The sequence below is a fragment of the Procambarus clarkii genome, chromosome 2 (genome assembly GCF_040958095.1).
Source record: "Procambarus clarkii isolate CNS0578487 chromosome 2, FALCON_Pclarkii_2.0, whole genome shotgun sequence".
NCBI lineage: Eukaryota > Metazoa > Arthropoda > Malacostraca > Decapoda > Cambaridae > Procambarus > Procambarus clarkii.
In genome coordinates, this window is record NC_091151.1 from 51,008,435 (window position 1) to 51,033,434 (window position 25,000).

The window sequence follows — 25,000 nt, forward strand, 5'->3', positions numbered from 1 at the left end:
TGTATAGTGACTGTTGTGAGCCCCTTGTTGAATCACTTGTGACACAAAAGATTATTGATGTGTGTATTTGTGTGGGTGATTAGATATGTATGTGTATGCATATATGTATATATGTATATGTATATATATATATATATATATATATATATATATATATATATATATATATATATATATATATATATATATATATATATATATATATATGTACATGTATGTATGAGAATGTGTACATGTATATATAACCTTAACAATTTTGTAACTAGCGTCAAAAATTGTTATTTGCTCAGTTAAACGAAGTAGAGGGTTCAGTTCCCTGAACCGATTATGTGCCTCTGTAATCCTTTACACCACCGCCCACGGGATGGGTATGAGGTGCATAATAATCAATACAGTGTTATCTACGTGGGTTAATACAACAACTTCGGATAAATCAACAATTCCATTAGAGACCTTAAAGGGAGACACAGTATAGTAATCTTACGGACCCGAGCCGGTCGGCCTGAGCGGACAGCACGCTGGACTTGTGATCCTGTGGTCCCGGGTTCGATCCCGGGCGCCAGCGAGAAACAATGGACAGAGTTTCTTTCACCCTATGCCCCTGTTACCTAGCAGTAAAATAGGTACCTGGGTGTTAGTCAGCTGTCACTGGCTGCTTCCTGGGGGGGTGGAGGCCTGGTCGGGGACCGGGCCGCGGGGACACTAAAGCCCCGAAATCATCTCAAGATAACCTGACCCTCCTTGACCTGTTGGAACGTAACCTAAATTTCGAGGTTATCCCGGCTGTGTAACAAGTCCAGAAGCGTATCACGTCCCGTGGCCACGTCCAACTGACACGTCCAGATACATATCAAAGAAAAGGAAAATAACAAGGGGAGATCAGGCACCAGACGAGTTGTGTCATGTATGAGGGAATGGTTGGCCCTCAGAGGCTGGTAGCAGATGGTAGTGGTGAATAGTATGTAATGGATGGTGGTAGTTGTGGTAGTGGTGGTGGTGGTGGTGGTGGTGGTGGGGGGTGGGGGGTGGTAGTTGTGGTAGTGGTAGTGGTGGTGGTGGTGGTGGTGACAGACGTCATCACTCCTCCTCCTCATTAGAGGGTTTCCTGTGGTGGCGGAGAAGCAAGGGGCGTGGGGAGAGGAGAGGGGAGAGGAGAGGGGAGAGGAGAGGGAGAGGAGGGAGAGAGAGAAAGAGAAAAATAATCAGGGAGTGAATACAAGAGGTAAGGAAGGAGGGGGGGGGGGTAGCAAGTCTCCTTCTGCAGGTGCATTTGGGGATTGATCTTCCACCTCCTGAGCCCTTAATTATCCACAGGACTGCCTGTATAATGACTCCGAACGCTCCTTGTGCTTCATCTTATCTACATTATAAATGCCAGAACCGAGATAACCTACAATGCCATATTCTAATACACTTTATTTCTCCATAATCCTCAAGGTGAAAAAGTTCCTCTTTCAGTTCCTCTGGCTTATGCAAGTTTCCGCTGTCCACCTGCGTCTCACTCGTCCAGATCTCACCTGTGTTTGTCTGTCATTTTTGTCTATCATTATATCTGATAACGTCGCATGTTGAAGGAAGGAACTATCTGGGGGAAAGCGTCAAGCCATTACGACTATATAGCACTGGGAAGGGGGTCAGGATAAGGATTTGGGATGGGACGGGGGGGAAAGGAATGGTGCCCAACCACTTGTGAACGGTCGGGGATTGAACGCCGACCTGCATGAAGCGAGACCGTCGCTCTACCATCCAGCCCAAGTGGTTGGACATGTGGAGGGTACTCAACAGTTTGGCCTGGTCGGTATAGCAACGACCTCGCTTCTGGCAGGTCGTCGCTACACTTCAGATAGCACTTCTTTCTCCTTATATCCCCAAGTGCTGTGTGGTCATGCTGGCTTAACCCTTTCTCCTGATAATTCCATTACCCCCGTCGCATGTTGTGATGAGGTCTCCTATGTTCCAGCTGCCAACATGATGAGGATGATCTCCGGGCGTCTTAGCTTGTCCTTATATCTCAGCTCTCTCAGCTCTGGGACCAGCCATGTGGCCGATCTCTGGTTTTCATATTCCCAGCTTATTTTCTCATCATGTCAAAGGAAATAACGAAAATCACTCTGCCTGTTAGGCAAATCGGGCCTTGCATATTAGGCCGAGTAGTGCATTATGGTTATTAGGTACATTATATATATATATATATATATATATATATATATATATATATATATATATATATATATATATATATATATAACACTTTACCAGTGTTGAACTAGCCTACACAAGCCAGAGGCCGGCTGTGGCTTGGGGGCCGCCGCCCCCAACACAAACCATTTCCCCCACCAATTTCCCTACCAGACATAATCCACATCCTTCCCCCCCCCCTCCCCCCAACTGGACATATACCGGAACGGGATAATATTTTATCCACATATACACGCGGTTCCCCCGCGTGTATATGTGGATAAAGCATATATATATATATATATATATATATATATATATATATATATATATATATATATATATATATGCTTCCACCGGACAATTCCACACATGGACACATATCAAATTTAAAATTGGAATTGAATTAATTAAGCGCCTGTTTGTTAGTAGAATGGGATGTGAACTGACCAACACATTCTCTTGTTGAAATAATACAAATGCTCGGTAATACAGGTTTATGTATGAAATAATGATTACTGGGTGTATTAATCGGTCCACATATTGTACTCTTGGCAACAAATATGTATAAACAAAACCACACACACACACACACACATACACACACACACACACACACACACACTGAACTACAGGCCAGTGTCCCTAACCTGCATACCATGCAAGCTGATGGAGAAGATTGTGCGAAAAAAACTAGTGGAGCATCTGGAGCGAAGGAACTTTGTAACACAGCATCAACATGGGTTCAGGGATGGCAGGTCCTGCCTCACAGGGTTACTTGAATTCTACGACCAGGCAACAAAAATAAGGCAAGAAAGAGAAGGGTGGGCAGACTGCATATTTTTGGATTGTCAGAAAGCCTTTGATACAGTACCACACAAGAGGCTAGTGCGAAAGTTGGAGATGCAGGCTGGAGTGAGAGGGAAGGTACTCCGGTGGATAGAGGAATACCTAAGCAACAGGAGACAACGAGTCTGTGTAAGGGGTGAGGCCTCAGATTGGCGAGACGTCACAAGTGGAGTCCCGCAGGGGTCAGTCCTTGGACCTATACTGTTTCTGGTATATGTAAATGATCTCCCAGAGGGTATAGATTCGTTCCTCTCAATGTTTGCCGACGATGCAAAAATTATGAGGAGGATTGAAACAGAGGATGATAGTAGGAGGCTACAAGATGACCTGGATAGACTGAGTGAATGGTCCAACAAATGGCTGTTGAAGTTCAACCCGAGTAAATGCAAAGTAATGAAACTAGGCAGTGGAAACAGGAGGCCAGGCACAGGATACAGAATAGGAGATGAAGTACTTAATGAAACAGACAGAGAGAAAGATCTAGGAGTTGATATCACACCAAACCTGTCTCCTGAAGCCCACATAAAGAGAATAACGTCTGCGGCATATGCGAGGCTGGCTAACATCAGAACGGCGTTCAGGAACCTGTGTAAGGAATCATTCAGAATCTTGTACACCACATATGTAAGACCAATCCTGGAGTATGCGGCCCCAGCATGGAGCCCGTACCTTGTCAAGCACAAGACGAAGCTGGAAAAAGTCCAAAGGTATGCTACTAGACTAGTCCCAGAACTAAGAGGCATGAGTTATGAGGAAAGGCTGCGGGAAATGCACCTCACGACACTGGAAGACAGAAGAGTAAGGGGGGACATGATCACAACCTACAAAATCCTCAGGGGAATCGACCGGGTAAACAAGGATGAACTATTCAACACTGGTGGGACGCGAACAAGGGGACACAGGTGGAAGCTGAGTACCCAAATGAGCCACAGAGACGTTAGAAAGAACTTTTTCAGTGTCAGAGTAGTTAGTAAATGGAATGCATTAGGAAGTGATGTGGTGGAGGCTGATTCCATACACAGTTTCAAATGTAGATATGATAGAGCCCAATAGGCTCAGGAATCTGTACACCAGTTGATTGACGGTTGAGAGGCGGGACCAAAGAGCCAGAGCTGAACCCCCGCAAGCACAATTAGGTGAGTACAATTAGGTGAGTACACACACACACACACACACACACACACCTACACACACACACACACACACACACACACACACACACACACACACACACACACACACACACACACACACACACACACACACACACACACACACCTACACACACACACACACATTATATATATATATATATATATATATATATATATATATATATATATATATATATATATATATATATATAATTCTAAACACATTTAACCACTCCTACAGATAGCATACAAATTTAAACCAAAAACCACGTACATCCATCACACACATATTTCATTACTCTAACAACATTAAACAATAAACTGCTGCATTCATTAAATGACTCAAGTAAACTAGCCGTATTTTAACACCGCCAGCCACATCACACTAAAATTTTGTACACCCAAAATCAGCATATATACATTTATTTAAATGCTCTGAGGAAATTAAATAAATTAACTAGCGTTTTTCTAAATTAATCCAGATGACCGTTCGTGAGCCGAGGCGAGGCTGTACATCACGGCACATTGTTGTTGTTGATGGAGAGAGAGAGAGAGAGAGAGAGAGAGAGAGAGAGAGAGAGAGAGAGAGAGAGAGAGAGAGAGAGAGAGAGAGAGAGAGAGAGAGGCGGAGTATTACACTGGTGATTTAGTAACTAACATTATAAATATTATTTCTGATGCGCTGCCTGCAATTTGGTTGATTGCATGCAACAGATTGACGCGGTTACTTACTGCTCACTGAATCATTGTTGCTGATTTCGGGGTATATATATATATATATATATATATATTAGTATATTTTGGTAGCAGTCTTTCCTGTAGACATATATTATTAAATATGACCGAAAAAGTAAGATTAATAATTCTAACACGAATTTTCTCAATCTTTCGTACATTACGCTTCACTGTTGGAGGTAAATCAAAAATCACTTCTCCAAAATTCATTTTTATTTCTAGTCTGACGCGACACGGGCGCGTTTCGTAAAACTTATTACATTTTCAAAGACTTCACAAATACACAACTGATTAGAACGTATCTCTGATTAGAACGTATCAGAGATACGTTCTAATCAGTTGTGTATTTGTGAAGTCTTTGAAAATGTAATAAGTTTTACGAAACGCGCCCGTGTCGCGTCAGACTAGAAATAAAAATGAATTTTGGAGAAGTGATTTTTGATTTACCTCCAACAGTGAAGCGTAATGTACGAAAGATTGAGAAAATTCGTGTTAGAATTATTAATCTTACTTTTTCGGTCATATTTAATAATATATATATATATATATATATATATATATATATATATATATATATATATATATATATATATATATTGCAAGAACCCATTTATCAGTATTATATTCTTACATGTACTCTATATGCTTCCATTACTCACACACACTCCCTTACCTCTAAAAATATATATATATATATATATATATATATATATATATATATATATATACAGGTAAGGGTGAGGGCTCTCTCTCTCTCTCTAATGAGAGTAGAAAGAAACATGTTGTTGCCTCTGTAGCAACAGGGAACAGAGCAAGAGAAACAGGAATAACGGGATAAAGAGAACGGAAGCAGTTAGGCAAAGGAGGGAGCAGAGACGCCCCAGGCCCACCACCCTCTAAGCCATTAGCATCCCGCTAACATAGAACGCCTCCCGGGGGCACCCGCGCTAATTTTTTGTTTTCATAATGCTGTGAGCGAGCCCATATTTTGCGCCGGGCCGGGCCGAAATGTCCACCGCACCGACACACTGATCTACATCATTTTCCCCCCCTCTCTCTCTCTCTCTCTCCGTTCCGGACTGTGAGGATTTATGTGCATTGCAGAGGTACACGGACAGGTCGGAATGAGCGTGTGTACTTACCAAGTTGTACTCACCTAGTTGTGTTTGCGGGGGTTGAGCTCTGGCTCTTTAGTCCCGCCTCTCAACCGTCAATCAACAAGTGTACAGATTCCTAAGCCTACTGGGCTCTATCATATCTACATTTGAAACTGTGTATGGAGTCAGCCTCCACCACATCACCGCCTAATGCATTCCACCTGTTAACTACTCGTGTGTGTGTGCGTTTGCGTGCGTGTGTGTGTGGGAGGGGGTCCGATTATAGCAGACTTGAGCCCACAAGTGATAGAGTGGAGACATGGAACACAGTCTCTGAAGGAGGACACAATCAATATGGAAAAAAAGGTTACGTTCTGTACTGGATTTATAATTATGAGTTTTTTTTTGTTTTTTTTTTTTATAATTTTCTACCACAGACGTGGCCAGACATTTACAATGCTAACCAGCATATATACATTTTCTTCTGTCCTCCATGGACAGGGTTAGAGAAATGGAAGGCCACATGCACTCAAAGCCGTAAGGGACAGGACCAAGGGGAGAGAAGACCAGGTGACGGAGATACAAAGAGAGAGAGAGAGAGAGAGAAAGAGATTGTGAACAAGGAAGTAATCTCGCTATAATTCCTGGATATCTTTTACTTTGTGCTATCTTCAATACAGTTACAGGATCAACTTTCGTTACACACACACACACACACACACATACACACACACACACACACACACACACACACACACACACACACACACACACACACACACACACACATACACATATACACACATGCAGAGGGGCCTGTGGCTGAGTGGACAGCGTTTCGTATTCGTAGTCCTCAGGTTTCGGGTTCGATCCCCGGTGGAGGCGGAAGCAAATGGGCATAATTTTTTTCACTCTGATGCCCCCTGTTACCTAGTAATAAATAGGTACCTGGCAGTTAGACAGCTGCTACGGGCTGCTTCCTATGTGTGTGTGTGTGAGTGTTTTTGTGAAAAAAAATAATTGATAGTTGAGAGGCGGGACCAAAGAGCCAGAGCTCAACCCCCGCAAGCACAACTAGGTGAATAAACACACATCTACGGTAAAGCTACGAGTATCATCTACACTCCTACACCATATGTGTAGCGATTGCCTTCGCTGTCTTTAATACTCATGGTACTAAACCCAATAGTTCACGGGCTCACCATAGCCCGTGCTGCTTGAAACTTTTTGTTCCAGGTAGCGAATCTTAAACAACAACAACAACAACCCAGTAGTTAAAGAGTGTCATAGTTGTGGAAGAGACGCAGAGGCGCCACTAATACACTACTTACTGGAATGTGAAGCGACTGAAGCCCTCCGCATCAAACTCAACATTCATCCAATAGGAGCAGCTACACTTAAATTTTTAAATTTTGCCCCGAGGGGCGAGTTTATTGGGCAGCGCCACTCATCTTGTGAGTGGACACACCGCCATAGTGACAGTATTGGGCAGCGCCACTCATCTTGTGAGTGGACACACCGCCATAGTGACAGTATTGGGCAGCGTCACTCATCCTGTGAGTGGACACACCGCCATAGTGACAGTATTGGGCAGCGGCACTCATCTTGTGAGTGGACACACCGCCATAGTGACAGTATTGGGCAGCGTCACTCATCCTGTGAGTGGACACACCGCCATAGTGACAGTATTGGGCAGCGTCACTCATCCTGTGAGTGGACACACCGCCATAGTGACAGTATTGGGCAGCGTCACTCATCCTGTGAGTGGACACACCGCCATAGTGACAGTATTGGGCAGCGTCACTCATCCTGTGAGTGGACACACCGCCATAGCAACATGTACAACACTCCCCAATAGGAAGAAAACCCGCTGGGTTGTTCATCCTGTCACTTGTACCCAGACACAGCTGGGACTTGCTTAACTGTCTCAAGTGAACATTAAATGCAAAATCCACAGCGACTTCAATGGTTAGAAAAGCAGTTGAAGAATGGTACACATTAGCGAACACTGTGCATCTATATCTCCCACCAAGATAATGTTATTAAAACAAAAGACTACAACCAGTGCGAAAAGCAGAACACTCTTACCAACATTTTTAAAACTTTGACCCCAAATATCACCGTAACAAAGTTATCGTGAATAACTGAACTCAATTACGGGCTCACCATAGCCCGTGCTACATGGACAATTTTGCTCAGAATAGCTGAACCTAAAAGCAACAACAACATGGTAATAAACAAAAATAACAAATATTCTTCCATAGTGCCTTACACTACGACTTCCTTCGCGTATACAACTTCCTTCGCGTATACAACTTCCTTCTCGTATACAACTTCCTTCTCGTATACAACTTCCTTCTCGTATACAACTTCCTTCGCGTATACAACTTCCTTCGCGTATACAACTTCCTTCTCGTATACAACTTCCTTCTCGTATACAACTTCCTTCGCGTATACAACTTCCTTCGCGTATACAACTTCCTTCTCGTATACAACTTCCTTCTCGTATACAACTTCCTTCGCGTATACAACTTCCTTCGCGTATACAACTTCCTTCGCGTATACAACTTCCTTCGCATATACAACTTCCTTCGCGTATACAACTTCCTTCTCGTATACAACTTCCTTCTCGTATACAACTTCCTTCGCGTATACAACTTCCTTCGCGTATACAACTTCCTTCTCGTATACAACTTCCTTCTCGTATACAACTTCCTTCGCGTATACAACTTCCTTCTCGTATACAACTTCCTTCGCGTATACAACTTCCTTCTCGTATACAACTTCCTTCTCGTATACAACTTCCTTCTCGTATACAACTTCCTTCTCGTATACAACTTCCTTCGCGTATACAACTTCCTTCGCGTATACAACTTCCTTCGCGTATACAACTTCCTTCGCGTATACAACTTCCTTCGCGTATACAACTTCCTTCGCATATTTAACTTACCATATTGCAAACTGAACGGCTCATATATGTTCTCCTGTTGTTGACCAGACCACTCACTAGAAAGTGAAGGGACGACGACGTTTCGGTCCGTCCTGGACCATTCTCACAATCGACTTGAGAATGGTCCAGGACGGACCGAAACGTCGTCGTCGTCCCTTCACCTTCTAGTGTGTGGTCTGGTCAACATACTTCAGCCACGTTATTGTGACTCCTCATCTGCATGTTCTCATGTTACTATGTCTACTCTTAACGGGAGAGACGATTTATTAATGTTAGTTATAACAAGTGTTAAAATAACTCACCAGCTCCAAGACTGTCTTACCATTTTGAGCTTCGCCTCGTTACTCTCCGTTCCCTTCTTCAACATCCTCCCACATCCCCGGGCTCACCATAGCCAGTGCTACATGGACACCTCGTTCTGAGTAGCTAAATCTGAAACAACATCCTCCCACATCCCCCCACTGAACATCTTCACAGATTCCCCCTGTTAACATCTCACAATATTTCCCAATTTCACAGCAAAAATATTCCCTTTTTTCACAGCTGCATTTCACCTCATTGTTCCTGTTTCAACCCGACCGGTTCTCACAGCATCTCCATCAGCGAGATGGAGATGCTGTCCATCTCCATCTCCAAACCTCCCCTCAAACCACCTGGATAGTTATCTAGATATTTGTGATGGTCTAAGAGCATATTACTGCTCCAACAATACTCTACTTTAAACTGGCAAGTGAACCTTGGTCCTAAATAGAGAATAGTCAATCCTTCTCATATTTTTTGCATCATCAGCAAACAATGAGAGGAACGATTCTATACCCACAGGGAGATCATTTACATATATCAAAAGCAGTATAGGTCCAAGGACTGAACCCTGTGGGACTCCATTGGTGACGCCTCGCCAATCTGAGACCTCACCCCTCACAGTAAGTCGCTGTCGTATGTTGCTTTTTGTATGTGTGTGTGTGTGTGTCTGTGTAATATAAACTTGGTTACACATTTCTTTTCTTAACAGAACAAATTCACAATCTCCAACACTATAAGGAGTGCGTGCGAATATGCAAGTGGTGGTGCTGGCAGGTGAGTGCGTGCACACGCGGCTAGTGCGTGCACACGCGGCTAGTGCGTGAGTGTGACAACCTCTCATTATCAGTGCTCTTCGCCAATTAGTAATGATTCAGCTAATTATAGTAATTTACATTTTTCCCGATTAATATTCATAGGATCTGTATCGCTGCAATTATTTTTGTTGGAGGGAAGGGGGGAAGAAACAGTCTAATGAAACACTGTTTCAACCCCTGACCCCCAAACCCCCACTCCCCCCATTAGATTTCAAGATAATATTCTATACAAAATGTGAAAATGTTCTTAGTATCCAGGCAATCATTCTCAACACACACACCACACACACACACACACACACACACACACACACACACACACACACACACACACACACACACACACACACGCACGCTGTTCCATGTACCCAGCACTTGGTGGCGGTCAACGAAAATATAATGTACCAAATCTACTATGAATAACAGTGAGTATAACTAGCATTAACGAGGAAGCGTGTGGCAGAAGGATGATGTGGTTAACACCTGTCGTGGAGGCTAAGACTGCGATAACGCATGTGTATGGTGAGGCAGACATGTGCATTGTGCGGCAGACACAGGTGTCTGTGAGGGGGAGGCAGACACACACACACGTGGAGTCAGTCAGGCGGAGCTGTGCAGGTGGTAAGGCAGCTGTGGAATCGAAAAGTTAGTATTGCATTTACCTGTTGGGTTGTGAAGACGCCTCCGCCACTCACCTAGAGAAAGAGAGAAAAAATATTACATTTTAGTGTCTTGATATGGTTAGGATCGTTCGATAATGGTGAGATAAAGTTGGAATTATTGTTTCACACATGAATATGTCTTTATTCTGTAACACGCACACACACACACACACACACACACACACACACACACACACGCGCGCGCGCGCGCACGCACATGCACACATTGGACGCAGTGCGTGGATTTTATTACCTGGGGGCAGACATGTGCATTATGTCAGGGTCCTGCTATTGGGCGACACATATTATGCTCTTTCTGGTTACTTATGGCACAACAGGGAGAAGGGGCAGGAAAGGTTGACATTAATTATCAAAAGAAGGTACCAAGGCGGGAAGAGTATGGAGAGAGAGAGAGAGAGAGAGAGAGAGAGAGAGAGAGAGAGAGAGAGAGAGAGAGAGAGAGAGAGAGAGAGAGAGAGAGAGAGAGAGAGAGAAAGAGACAGAGACAGATAGAGACAGAGTTTACACAATTAACAATAAATATATAAAAACACCTTGGACAGTCTTACCGTATTACCTGACTCACGAGACCTTACTGACTCGCCTGTTAATGCCTCGACCTGTCAGACTTATATTCCGTGACAGCGATAACTATGCTCTGTCTGGCCCGGACACCGAACTACGCGTCCGTTCACTATCCAACCTTACCTGTGTAATGGAGCGACCTTGACGTCCGTGTCCTTACCTCCGTGTCCGTGATAAGTGAGGGCCGCGTCGCTGTGTCGACGGAGATGCAGCTTCGTGGCGTCACTCTGCTGACTCTTCGCCAGCCAAATGTCCTCCTTTTTCCTCTTCCTGAGAGTGTCGACTCTCTTCTCCTGCGGCTTGTGCTCCAGCTTCGGTCTCCTGGGGGTGAAGTCCGCAGCCTCCAGGAGGCCGCCCACGTGCTGGGTGGCCAGGTGGTGGAGGGTGGTGGCGGGGGACGGCAGGGGCGAGGCGGGGCGTGACGAGGTAGTGGTGGCAGGGGATGGCAGTCCGAGGCTGGAAGGAAGCGAAGGGTTGTATGTGGGAGTCCGAGTAGTGGGCAGCAGCCAGGGGGTGGAGATGGGGCCAGAGTGGGTGAAGTGTGGGGATAGGAGGATGGAGGATGATGGATAAGTTGAGGGTGGAGGCGTCTGGGTGGAGGGCGTGGGGGCTCGCAGGGCTAAGGCAACGTCGTCTGATTCTTGGAGGTCAGCAGGCAAGGCTGAGGAAGGCAGCTGGCCGTTAGCTGCCGCCGCCTCGACTCTGCCGTTTCCCGCGTTTTCTACGAAGGCCACGTCGGGGGGAAGGCAGGCCTCGTAGGAGAGCTGCCACTGGTCCAGGAGCCGCTTACTCAGCATCACGTAGCCGCCGGTGTTATGGAAGGCAACATTCTCGTAGTCCGGGCCACCCTCAGCATCCTCCAGCGACGGGGCGGACGCTTTACTGCTGAGGTCAGCGGTGAGACGGGCGGCGCCTGCGCTCAGGCACGGCGGCGATACCTGGCGCTCCCTCGACTGTCTCCTGCTGGGGGGTGGCGACTGTCTCCTGCCGGGGGGTGGCGACTGTCTCCTGCCGGGGGGTGGCGACTGTCTCCTGCCGGGAGGTGGCGACTGTCTCCTGCCGGGGGGTGGCGACTGTCTCCTGCCGGGGGATGGCGACTGTCTCCTGCCGGGGGGTGGCGACTGTCTCCTGCCGGGGGGTGGCGACTGTCTCCTGCCGGGGGGTGGCGACTGTCTCCTGCCGGGGGGTGGCGACTGTCTCCTGCCGGGGGGTGGCGACTGTCTCCTGCCGGGGGGTGGCGACTGAGGGAGAATCTTCTTGGTCCAGCGCTGCTGGTCAGTCTGCGGAGCGAGGGTGAGGTGGTAAGCAGAGGCAGCAGCCAGCAGAGAGGGAGGCTGCCGTGCCGCCTGCTGCGCCAGGTCCTTCACATATATCTCCAGGGACCTGGTCCTGCTGAGGGAGGCCTCCAGGCTGGCGTCCAGGTGCCCGTGGGAAGCGCTGAGCTGCTGCAGGTGCCGCAAATTCCTCAGCGACACACTGGGGTCGCGCCGCGAGCCGCCACCGCGGGTTGCCGCCTTAGTCGGGGTGCTGCTGCAGGAGGCCTGGGTGACGTCACTGGTCACGTGACGCGTGAGGGGGTGCAGGGGGAGGTTGTCCTGGGTGACGGGCGGCCTCTCAGGGGGGCTGAGGGGCGGCACCTCCCCCAGGGGCGAGCACAGGTCCCCCAGGAGTGGCTGAGGTAAGTCTTCCATAGGGAAGGTGGCGTTACCTTTGGTAGGAGCCTCGGGGCTTGCCTTAGTCTCCTGCCTGGTGTCTGCGGCTGCGGCTGCGGGGAGTATCCTGGTGACGACCCCAGGGGCGCGGCCCCGCAGCCGCGCCTCCGAGGCTTCGCAGCGACACACACGCCCGTCGCCATCCTTGCCGTGGGCGTGGAGTGGGCGTGCGGCGGCCAGGGCGGCCACGCCACTCACCACTTTGTGCCGCAGGTGGCACAGCTTGTCTTTGACGCGGCGGGCGGGGGAGGGGGGGTGTGAGGGGGGCGCACTCTCCCTCCCCCCACTCTGGCCGCCCCCCTCACTCTCCCCCTCCTCCTCCTCCTCCTCACTCTTCCCCTCTTCCTTCTCCTCCTCGTCCTCCCCTCGAGCCTTGAGGGCCTCCGCCATCTTGGCCGGGGAGAGGCGCACGAAGTCTCCGTGGTCCGTGCTGATGGCCGTGCTGCCGGGGTAGTTGAGCAGCACGGCGTGCACCAGCCGCCCCTTGCACGACCGCTTGTCCTGCTCCTGCACGTGAGGCGGGCACGTGCACCGCGGCTCCCTGGCGGGGGGCGGCGTGGTGGTGGGACACGTGCACCGCAGGTCCCGCGCTGACCGTGCACGCCGTGCACCCGTCAGCTTGTGGGAAAGGTCAGAGTCCGGGCACGTGCAGCGGGGCTGGCGAGGGGGCGGCGAGGCCGTGGCGGGGGTGGAGGGGGGCGAGGGGGACGTGCCGCTCCAGGGGCTGGCGTCGCGGCTCCCGGGGGGGCTGGGGCACGTGCACCGGGGGTCCCGCCACGCACGGACCCGCCGTGCCGCCAGGGCCTTCCGCGCCTTCCGCAGAGACTCAGGCGAGGGGCACGTACACCGCGGGTGGCGCGCACGGCCGGGCGGGGCCGTGCCGCACACGCCCTCCACGCCCTCCAGCCTCAGCCAGGAGCAGTCTGAGGACTGGCCCGAGGAGGAGTGCGTGGAGGAGGAGTAGTTGGAGGAGGAGTAGGAGCCGGGCGGCGCGGGCGGGAGCAGCGTGGAGTAGAACTGCGGGTAATAGGAGGCGTGGGTGGTGTAGAGTGCCCCGTCCTCCACGCTCTGCACGCCCCCAGCCACCATCCTCGGCGTGCTCACCACGCCGGCCGCACGCCCCCGTCACGTGCCTGCCGCCTCGCACGCCGCCGGCGTGGGGGGACGGGGAGCACCAGAGGGCCGCCCATCACCTCACCTCGCCATGGTGAGGTGACCCTCACGCTGCCTGACACACTCACACACGCCTCATACCTTGCTCTCTCAACGCCGATGCTCGCGGAAGACAATCAACGCCCGCACCTCATCTTATCAAGTCTCGTATCACTTAACAATCTTATCTTCCTGGAAGACAAACACGTTAAATATCGTATCAAGCGTCATCCCGTGCGATGAACCATCCTGTTTCCTGATTACAAGTGGAAATTCTAACTGGCTCATCTACCGTTATCATACACGAATGGGACGATTGTACGAACGGGTTAAAGAGGGCGGTGCACGAGCAGAGCACGCATGGTGACAAGCAGAGTACTGATTAAGGCACGTTGGAGTAGCACAGTAGTACTGGACGGTCGTTGGAGTAGCACAGTACACAATCAGGACACCAACGGGTACTGGGGGTAAGGGAGTACTATGCAGGTGAGATATTGATCCATAGGTGCTGAGGGCCACTACCTACGGAGCCTTTGTGTCGAAACGTGAAGTACATCTTACCAGCCCATCATCAAAACAAAGGCTTGTGAGGCTCACAGGGTACAAGTCAAACATTGAATACAAAATTCTACGAGGTCAGTATTGGAACTTAAAAGTCCACCTTGCGCTGTTCAAATATAAAGTAGACAGGCTTTAGTAAACGCTGTAGGCTACATAATATCATAATCACTGATCGATTAGAGAAACTTAGGGTCAAGATCACACACAAGACATCTAACAAGCAACTGCTTTCCACAGAATTTAGACGGGTTGGGCTAGATTCACGAAGCAGTTACTCAAACACTTACGAACCTGAACATCTTTTCTCAATCTTTGGCGGCTTTGTTTACAATTATTAAACAGTTAATGAGCTCTGAAGCACCAGGATGCTGTTTATAACAATAACAACAGTTGACTGGCAAGTTTTCATGCTTGTAAACTGTTTTAATAAATGTAACCAAAGCCGTCCAAAGATTGAGGAAAGATGTACACGTTCGTAAGTGCTTGCGTAACTGCTTCGTGAATCTAGCCCCTTGTCTGCAGCAAACACAACCCATCAATCTTCAACATGCACACCAAAATTACTCCTCATTTTGGCCAGCGATGCAAAACAAACACAACAAAGACACGACTGCTCAAAATAAAAACAAACAAGATATAACCAAAAAACACATTTGAAGACGACTTAACAAAGAGCCGGACGTGATGTGGGTAGCAAGGAGGGGGGGGGGGGTGAGGTAGGGAGGGGGGGGGTGAGGTAGGGAGGGAGGGGGTGAGGTAGGGAGGGAGGTAGGGAGGGGGGGGGGTGAGGGAGGGGGGGTGAAGTAGGGAGGGAGAGAGGTGAGAGAGAGAGGGAAGAAATGAAGAAAGGGGGAGAAGAGCGAAGGGAAGGGAAGGGAACTATCAGGGGGGGGGGGGGAAAGCGCCAAACCATTACGACTATATAGCACTGGGAAGGGGTCAGGATAAGGATTTGGGATGGGACGGGGGGGGGGGGAAGGAATGGTGCCCAACCACTTGTGGACGGTCGGGGGATTGAAGAAGAGGGAAGGGGGAAGAAGAGAAAAGGCATGAGGGACGGGAGGAGGGAGAGAGGGAAGTGAAAGATAGCGAGTGAGTGTGTTTGGATCAAGAAGGGAATGTGGTAGGTGAGACAGCTCTGAGATGGTGACCTGTTACGAACCCGGATCCAGCGTCCGAGCACGGAGCAGTGACGACCGCGCCATCTGTGGGTCAGCTCCCGAAACCCCCTCCAAATGAACGACGACACCTGGTGAGGACGACGTGTACCGGCCACATGGGCCAGGTTCCAGTCCTGTGCAGCTCACAACACCGCCGCTGCTGACCTCTGGTGAGGTGGTGCTCAGACGACAACGCCATCTATGGAGTGGATACGTCGAGCGTTTGTGTCTGAGCCTGTAAGTGAGGTGCTTTTGTGTGTACCTGTTATTGATGACGTGTCTGCTTACAGAGTCGACCTGGGACTGCTGTAAGGGAAGTTGAGTCAGTCTACCCAAGGCAGCCGTCTCCATACCTTGTGCTTTGCTGCAGCAGTGAGTCGTCTCCCGGAAGAACACTGTGGTGTTACCCTGCCAGTGAAGTGGCAGTTGAAAGGATCGTCGTACCCGGGACCGACTGTTGGAGACGATTAACCACTGGGGTATTGAGGACAGGAGAGTGATTTGTGGTATCACACGCGGCTCCTGACTAGGGCGCTACCCTAGTATCGCTCGTGGGGTGGCCTGACCAGCGTTGCTGATCCGGAACCTGCCAGCAGACCTGCTGGACTGGTGGTTGACGGCCTCCACGGCGGTGCCCCCGGTGGAACTGTGTTTTGGCTGACCTGTGGCCAGGGTAGACTCAGCTTCTCAAAGGATTCGTTGTGAGGCCACGAAAGCACCGAGGACTTGGCACCGAGAGTTGGGATCCAGAGTCTTCAGGAGAAGACGATAGTGTATATAATTCCCTTGTGCAGTGTTAATACCCCTCCCCCTGAGTAACCTTTTTATATATTATTTATTTGGTGATGGTAATAATTATAATCTTAAGTTCTTAACTTTATTTCCCTTCCCCTTTAAGTTACTTGCGTCACGAATCTCATCCCTTGAAAGCCACTACTGGCTTGGGGCCGGATACAACTTCCTCTAATAACATCAGAGTACGAACTCAGTTGCGACCCGAGAGGGCAGTAACAAACACAGCATAAACTGTTCATTAACTACCCCCAACTTCTTCTCCACAACACTATACCTCACTATCTCACCATGATGTCGTGCTTCACTGTAATAGGCTGTATCTCTACCCTCACGGTGTACCATACAGTATCTCACCCTGATACAGACACCGGTGTAGCGAGGGGGACAATAGGCCTAGCAATGTACAGTATACTGGTAAGTGGATTTCACCCAGGCGGTATACCTCTGTTTAGTACCATCACTCTGGCAGTGTACTCCACCCCTGGTACCTTCACTACTCTAAACGCAAGCGCCTCCTAAGTCGCAGGAATTGGAGTGGGGGGGAATTTCAGGGGGAGTTGTCTGCTTGCTATATGGCTGGCTGGGCTCGATTGCTTGGAGGGGGGGAGGGGGGAGAGGGGGGGGAGAGGCTTTCTCCTTCCACTGCAAGCCACTCTACATTCCTCCATGCATGCAAATGATAAATTGAGTTATTGATTGACTGATTAAATGGGCGTCTCTCTCTCTCTCTCTCTCTCTCTCTCTCTCTCTCTCTCTCTCTCTCTCTCTCTCTCTCACGGTGGTAATGGGGCAGTATTGGCCGTGGTGACAGTGGTAAAAATAATAACTGGCAACAATAATAACTTTCATTGGAGAATAATTTTTGTTTTGAATAATTTTAAAGGCCAGGCTTGACTTGTGAGAGTTTGGTCCACCAGGCTGTTGCTTGGAGCGGCCCACAGGCCCACATACAACTCAACTCAAGGCCCCAGTGGGGCCTTAACACCAGGTAAGACACTGCCACACAATAATGTAACCAATACTTTCTTAAGAGATAGAATATTTTGACCAATTATGTGCATAAAATAATCGAACGCCAAGAGACCGTACGGTATTCCCAAACGGATATATATATATAAGTCACCCCTTGAACCACGTCGCAAAACACAAGTGACCCGCAAAACAACGCGAACCGCAGGAAAATGGATCCAGTTAGGTCAACATGAGAGACGGAAGGATTGTTGACAGGTCATCCCTCGAAGGAAAACATTACCACCACCTACACATCCCAAGACCTTGGCTCGTGTAGACCTTGGATACCCAAGACCTTGGCTCGTGTAGACCTTGGACACCCAAGACCTTGGCTCGTGTAGACCTTGGACACCCAAGACCTTGGCTCGTGTAGACCTTGGACACCCAAGACCTTGGCTCGTGTAGACCTTGGACACCCAAGACCTTGGCTCGTGTAGACCTTGGACACCCAAGACCTTGGCTCGTGTAGACCTTGGCTCGTGTAGACCTTGGACACCCAAGACCTTGGCTCGTGTAGACCTTGGCTCGTGTAGACCTTGGACACCCAAGATCTTGGGTGTCCACCAAGACAATCTTTGCTGGACACCCCCCAAAGATTGGAGAGGAAACATATCTCATTTAAACCATGAAATGTAAAGCAAGAGGTAAACCCATCTTTGAAACTCCCTGTGGTGGTGGTCCAGCAGGTGAATTGTAAGTTTGAGGCCAGGAAGAAAGGACTTTAGCATGGAAGGAAAATAATAGTAGCAACAGGAAGATGTAAACACGATTTGGAAAGACCAAAAAGGTGCAGCAGTAGCAGCATGAAGAGAAGGTAAACTTGTTGAGAGAGAGAGAGAGAGAGAGGGGGGGGGGGGAGGGGGACGAGGAGTAGTGATTACATTAGCCATGGTGGAGAGCACACCTCACTGTGAGGCTGTGATTAGTTCGCATTCTCTCATCACTCACTCTAAAACCTAGGGAGAGAGGTGGGAGATGCCGAGGAGGGAGAGGAGTGGGAGAGAGGTGGGAGATGCCGAGGAGGGAGAGGAGTGGGAGAGAGGTGGGAGAGAGGTCAAGAGAACTAGCAAACTAGAGGGAAGGGTTGCAGAGGGCGGACTGTTAGATGGCCAGATGAGGAGAAACTTGTGGAATTTCACCAGTAGTCGATTTACGAGAGTTCTTCTACCCTTTAACTCGGCCTGGTTGAGAGTGAGAGCACTGAAGGAGTGAGAGGAGAGAGAGAGAGAGAGAGCCGGAGAATGGGAGGAAGAGGTGAAGGCGGTGGAGAGTGCGAAGCAAGGATTGCCAGAGATCAAAAACACATAAAAGTGGCCGAAAGAGTTGGAAATGAAAATGAGAGATCTGTGGAAGCTTCAAGCAAGAGGAGAGAGGACGAGGGAGGTGTCCTTCGACGGGTACAAGAGCCAACGATTGAAAGGAGGGAAGAGAAATGCTTGAGGAGAAGGAGGTGGATGAGAAGGAGGTGGAAGCCTAACAGCAGGAAACAAAGAGAAGCTTCACTGAAGCTATACAGCATTGGCTCTGAGACTGGCCAGGAGGCGCAGAGAAGCAAGGAGGGCATGGAGGAGTAGAACAAACAGGAGTAGAAGATAAATAGATGGACGAAGACACGGGTAAACAACCCCCCCCCTCCCCCTCCCCCCCCCCCACACAGTTGACTGACAGTTGAGCGCCTGTCTCCAAGAGTTGAAGCTCAGCCCCCGCAAGCACAATTATATGAGCACACACACACCCACACACACTGCGAAATAATATATCTTGTCCCAATAGATGGCCTAAATGTCAAGATAACCCAACAGTTATCTAGAGGGCCTGACGTACTGTCACCAGTGTCGTTATCTCACCTGGATAACTCTCCTGTTGCCAGCACCTATCACCACCTGTTGCCAGCATCTAACTATACCTGTTGCCAGGATCCGAGGGCTGGTCGGCGACTCCACACCACCTGTTGCCACAACCCAGTTACGCTTCCAAATACAAAACCTCCTGTTGCTAGTGCTAGACCTCCTGTTGCTAGGGTCAGACCTCCTGTTGCTAGTGCCACACCTCCTGTTGCTAGTGCCACACCTACTGTTGCACATTGCAACCACCCATCTCAAGTGAACACCCAAGTGGGTATAGGAAGTATAATAGATCACGTAAATTGTTAGACAGGAGGCTAGACAGGAGCCACAGAGTACGTGGAGGCCAGACAGGAGCCATAATATAAGGCAGTATGGAACACAATAGGAGGTATAAAGTGGCTCCGGGTGGAGACACCAGGAGCAAGAGCCACGTACAAGGGGGGAAAGAACCATTATACAAATTGCCTGAAGAACGTGGCCAGCCTACCAAGCCCCGAGCCCCTCCACCATCACGCCCCGCTTTAAGAAACTCTTCCCTTTTATACTGCTATCTTAGACGTTGTACAATACCCTCCCCCAACCCCACCCCCGTCACCCTGCAAGATCCCCCTACCAACTCTCCACCTTTCTTCTCTCTTGAGAATGCATTTACGTCCATATCTTTCCTGTATATATATATATATATATATATACGGTGAAGATGTGTAGTGAATTAGACCAATTTTGTGGTGAGAATGTGTACTGTTGATGGCCGAGTGAGAGGATCTACCCAGCGAACTCAGATTCAGAGCCGTGATGGACAGTCAGAGTAGTTAATATGACACAAAATATAAATATCTTAACATTGTTAGGAGTGAAGATATGGCCTGTTGTTCAACGCTCAAGGCAGCGTCCGGTGTCTCAGCTTGATGTTAACTAGAGCGCAGCGTAATAACTTTATTTTGATGAATGCAAATTTGCTTTTGACATACAATGAAAAGTTCGACGAGGGAGACGTAGTCGTGTATTTAACGACTTACCAGAGAAGCTGAATGAACTTGCATTCCCGACTTCATTTGTTTTCCGTGCCCTGAAGTAAATCTTTCTTTCTGACTAGAAGCAAGTCTCAGGAGTAGCATAAGTCCCTAAAAACTCTCAACTCTTACTGGTACGCTCTCATTCACGCACTCACCCAGTGGCACTTTCTCTGGCACTCTCTCATCCATACACTCACCCACTGGCACTTTCTCTGGCACTAAGTCACTCACTGGCACTCTCTCATCCATACACTCACCCACTGGCACTTTCTCTGGCACTATGTCACCCACTGGCACTCTCTCATCCATACACTCACCCACTGGCACTTTCTCTGGCACTAACTCACCCACTGTCACTCTCTCATCCACACACTCACCCACTGGTACACTCTCATCCACGCACTCACCCACTGGCACTCTCTCAGGCACTAACTGGTTTCCCGAGTGTGTTAAGAATTGGAGTACAAGTGTGTTGGGAAGGTGAAAAGTGTGTTGGAAACCGCAGAGAGTTAGAAAGCGAATATGTTGAGAAGACCAGCGAATGTGTAGAGGGCGGCATAAAGTGCGTTAAGAGATTGTTCACGTATTTAGAAGATGAGTGTGTCGAGAGAAGAGTGTGTTTTGAGTGGGATGGTGGAGGTGTGGAGTTGTCATTCCCACAGCGGCGAAGACAATGGCTTGGGCACAGGTAGATGCCTGGCATTGTTGCCCTTTGTCTAGGATTCCTCCTCTCTCTCTTTTCCTCCCTTAGGCATGAGCAAGGTGAGAGAGGAGGAGGAGGATGAAGAGGTAAGGGGTTGTAATAGAGCCAGGGAGATCGCTACCATTATGTTCACATGATACCCATTATCGTAACTCAGCTCTTGTCCTCCCCCATCATTCCTCAGGTCACCCATTCTTCCCTAAAGCACCAAGTGTATTATGAAAACGAAATAGCATATGGTCCACAGTACGAGGTGAATTAGTTTATAGTGTGTGGGTGCTGGGCTGAGGTAGCCCTCTCCACCACCCTCCGAGACACACACACACACACACACACACACACACACACACACACACACAAAACTAGGTGAGCACACACCACACACACACACACACACACACACACACACACACACACACACACACACACACACACACACACACACACACACACACACACACACACACACATACACACACACACACACACACACACACATACACACACACACACACACACACACACACACACACACACACATACACACACACACACACACACACACACACACACACACACACACACACACACACACACACACACACACCTCACACACTCTACACAACCTAAACAAGGAATCGCTGCGAATCATTCACGTGTTAAAAGCCAATATTGGCGTCCCTGGTGTAAGCGTCAAGCCAAAACCTTCTCAAGCACACACAACATATTCTAAACCTCTGTAGAGTTGCCACCCGGTTGAACTCTTGAGATAAAAGAGCCGAGTCTTAATGACAGGCAACATTCTCAGACACTCTTCTCTACCCTTCCACGTAATGGAGTCGAATGCTCTCTTGAGAACCAAGCTGGTGTATCTTGAGATAGAGTTTGGCTATATATATATAGGATCAGTTCAGCTCCGTACTGGGGGGTCCAGCAACATGTCCAGTAACATGTTAACATGATCCAGTAACATGGTCCAGTAACATGTTAACATGATTAACAAAAATAGAAGATTAAAGTTGTTCTCGGATGATAGAAAACTAACGAAGACAATCAGAGGAAAGAATAATGCAAGAACATCTTGGTACGTCCCGCATATGATCTAAAGACTGGTTTATAGACATTAATCCTACAAAATGCAATATTGTGAGAATATGAAAGGAAGGAAAAAAGGCCAGCAGCAGTACAGGAGGCTGCACTCGCCCAGAGTTAAGTCAAACGGCCAGATACTGAGCTGTTTCACTCTTAACGATTGAATGGTTTGTAAACTATCATTAAGTTCAACCCTGAGTGAGAGACACTCGGGTGAGACGTTGTTGTCGTTAACGATTCGCTTCCTGGAACAAAGTTCCAAGTAGCACGGGCTATGGTGAGCCCGTAATTGATTTTACGGGTGAGACGATCCTGTGTGGCATCTTGTCTTGATTGCCATCAGTTTGAGGGATTACGTGTGACGACTGAAGTCTTGGTGTGACCCCCAGTGTGACCCTAGTGTGACCCTAGTGTGACCAAGTGTGACCCTAGTGTGGACCCTAGTGTGACCCCCAGTGTGACCCTACTGTGACCCCAGTGTGACCCCAGTGTGACCCCAGTGTGACCCTAGTGTGACCCCAGTGTGGATCCTAGTGTGACCAAGTGTGACCAAGTGTGACCCCAGTGTGACCCTAGTGTGACCCCAGTGTGGACCCTAGTGTGACCAAGTGTGACCCCAGTGTGACCCTAGTGTGACCCCAGTGTGACCTCAGTGTGACCGCAATAAACGGCTCTTGAGTGGTCAGGGAAAAAAATAGACATAGGGAGAAATATAGCCAAGACAACTTCAGGGGAAAAAGTCAGCAATGAGTGAGTTACGACTGGTGCCGGGGGAATATGAGGGTTGTGAGGTGACTGTGGTAGGTTGTGGGAGGAGTGAGAATGTTGTGAGTAGTCTGGTGAAAACCGTGTACTGACACCGAGGAGACAAAAGGGAATTCTCACAGAAAACGATAATGAAATCTGTGAGGAACTCAACATCCTTTTCAGGAGGCCTTTACAATTGAACCGCATGGAGGACCCCGCCTCCCCCCCCCCACACACACACTCACCTCCAACTGGGCCGAGGCTCCCCCCCCCCCCCCGCCCCCCGACACCCCCCAACAGGACTAGATTGGCATACTAAATTGATCACACAAATACCTAACAACTTTACATACTGGCATGTTTATTGTCCATAACTTGAGGTAATGGGCGGCCCATGATGAGGCGGCTGGTGGACCCATGAGGGGGGGGGAGGGGTCGGGGTCGGTGGGGGGGGGGAGGAAGGGGTGAGAAGAGAGGCAAAGAGAAGGGACGATAACGAGGGATACAATTTTACATCTACTTATCGCACACCGCCCAGCGACCGACACGACACTAAACTAAGTAGAACCCATCCACAAGGGCCGTGAGGAGGGTTCGAACCAGCGTCCGAGAGCATCCCAGACTTGGTGTACTAAACCAAGTAGGTTATGGAAATCCAGGTTGTGTTGTTGTTGTTGTTTAAGATTCAGCTACTGGGAACAAAGAGTTGCAAGTAGCACGGGTTATGGTGAGCCCGTAGTGGACTTACCTGGCACAGGAGCGGGGCTGTAACTTGTCAAATCCAGGTTATAACTAATAACCAGGTTAATAAGTCTGGTTATTATATAATCCAGGTTAATAAGCAAACAACTGGACAACCTTCATTCAGGACTTTAACGCTAACAACTAAAACTTAAAACTCAAGTTTATTCAAGTTCACAATCATAAAAAAAAAACAATTTTAATCCATGGAACCAAAACATGTTCTATACGCGAGTGGAACACTTAGGAACAGCAACAATACAGAACAAACACCTCAAAATCGTCCAGAGACGCACTTGTGGGCAAACACTAACACAGTATTGTTTGGGGGTGACACAAGCCTTGTTTGGACTGTTTGCTAAGCAAGTCGGAAGTTCTTTTGGTTTATATGTAAGGAGAGACGTGAAGATCTTACACATTTGAGAAGACAGAATGGAAGAGGGAAGAAGGAGGGGGAGGGGTATCGGTAGGCCAAGAAGGAGAGAGAGATAAGGTGGAGAGGAAGCCATGGTAAGGCGGTGGACGGGAGAGAGAGAGAGAGAGAGAGAGAGAGAGAGAGAGAGAGAGAGAGAGAGAGAGAGAGAGAGAGAGAGAGAGAGAGAGAGAGAGAGAGAGAGAGACAGAGAGAGAGAGAGAGAGAGAGAGAGAGAGAGAGAGAGAGAGAGAGAGAGAGAGAGAGAGAGAGAGAGAGAGAGAGAGAGAGAGAGAGAGAGAGAGTGAGAGTGAGAGGATATCCAGGTTACTGAGAGAGGGAAATATGTCGATCTTGGGTGAAAAGGGTCATTTATCTTGTCGGTAAAGACCCGTCTGCCCCCCCCCCCCCACTCCCCCCACCCCCCAACATGAAGACCAAACTCCTCCCCCCCCCACAAATCTACATTTTCAGTAACAATGACCTTAGTGGCTCGACCCCCAACTTCCAGGGAAGACGTCTCGTGACCTCAGGAGCCACTGCATCATCCCCTCCCCCCTGCTCGGTGAGGAACCCTTCCTCATCCCCATCACTCTCCTCACTCCCTCCCAGCACCATCCCTCACCATCACTCCCCCCTTCTTCACGCCCTCCTATCACTATTACTCTAAATTAAATAGAGTAATATTACTCTATTTAATTTAGATATTTCTCTATTAAACTC

At 48.8% G+C, this 25,000-nt stretch overlaps 1 protein-coding gene across 2 annotated transcripts in view; it reads right to left on the minus strand.

Moving 5' to 3' along the window:
* Positions 1 to 25,000, minus strand: part of LOC123762344 (uncharacterized) — a 360,436-nt gene that overhangs the window by 202,448 nt on the left and 132,988 nt on the right. For both annotated transcript variants that reach the window (XM_069326012.1, XM_069326022.1), the window contains exon 2: positions 11,489 to 14,384. In XM_069326012.1, the coding sequence (XP_069182113.1) occupies positions 11,489 to 14,129 (2,641 nt within the window). In that variant the 5' untranslated portion in view covers positions 14,130 to 14,384. The remainder of the gene's footprint in view (positions 1 to 11,488; positions 14,385 to 25,000) is intronic.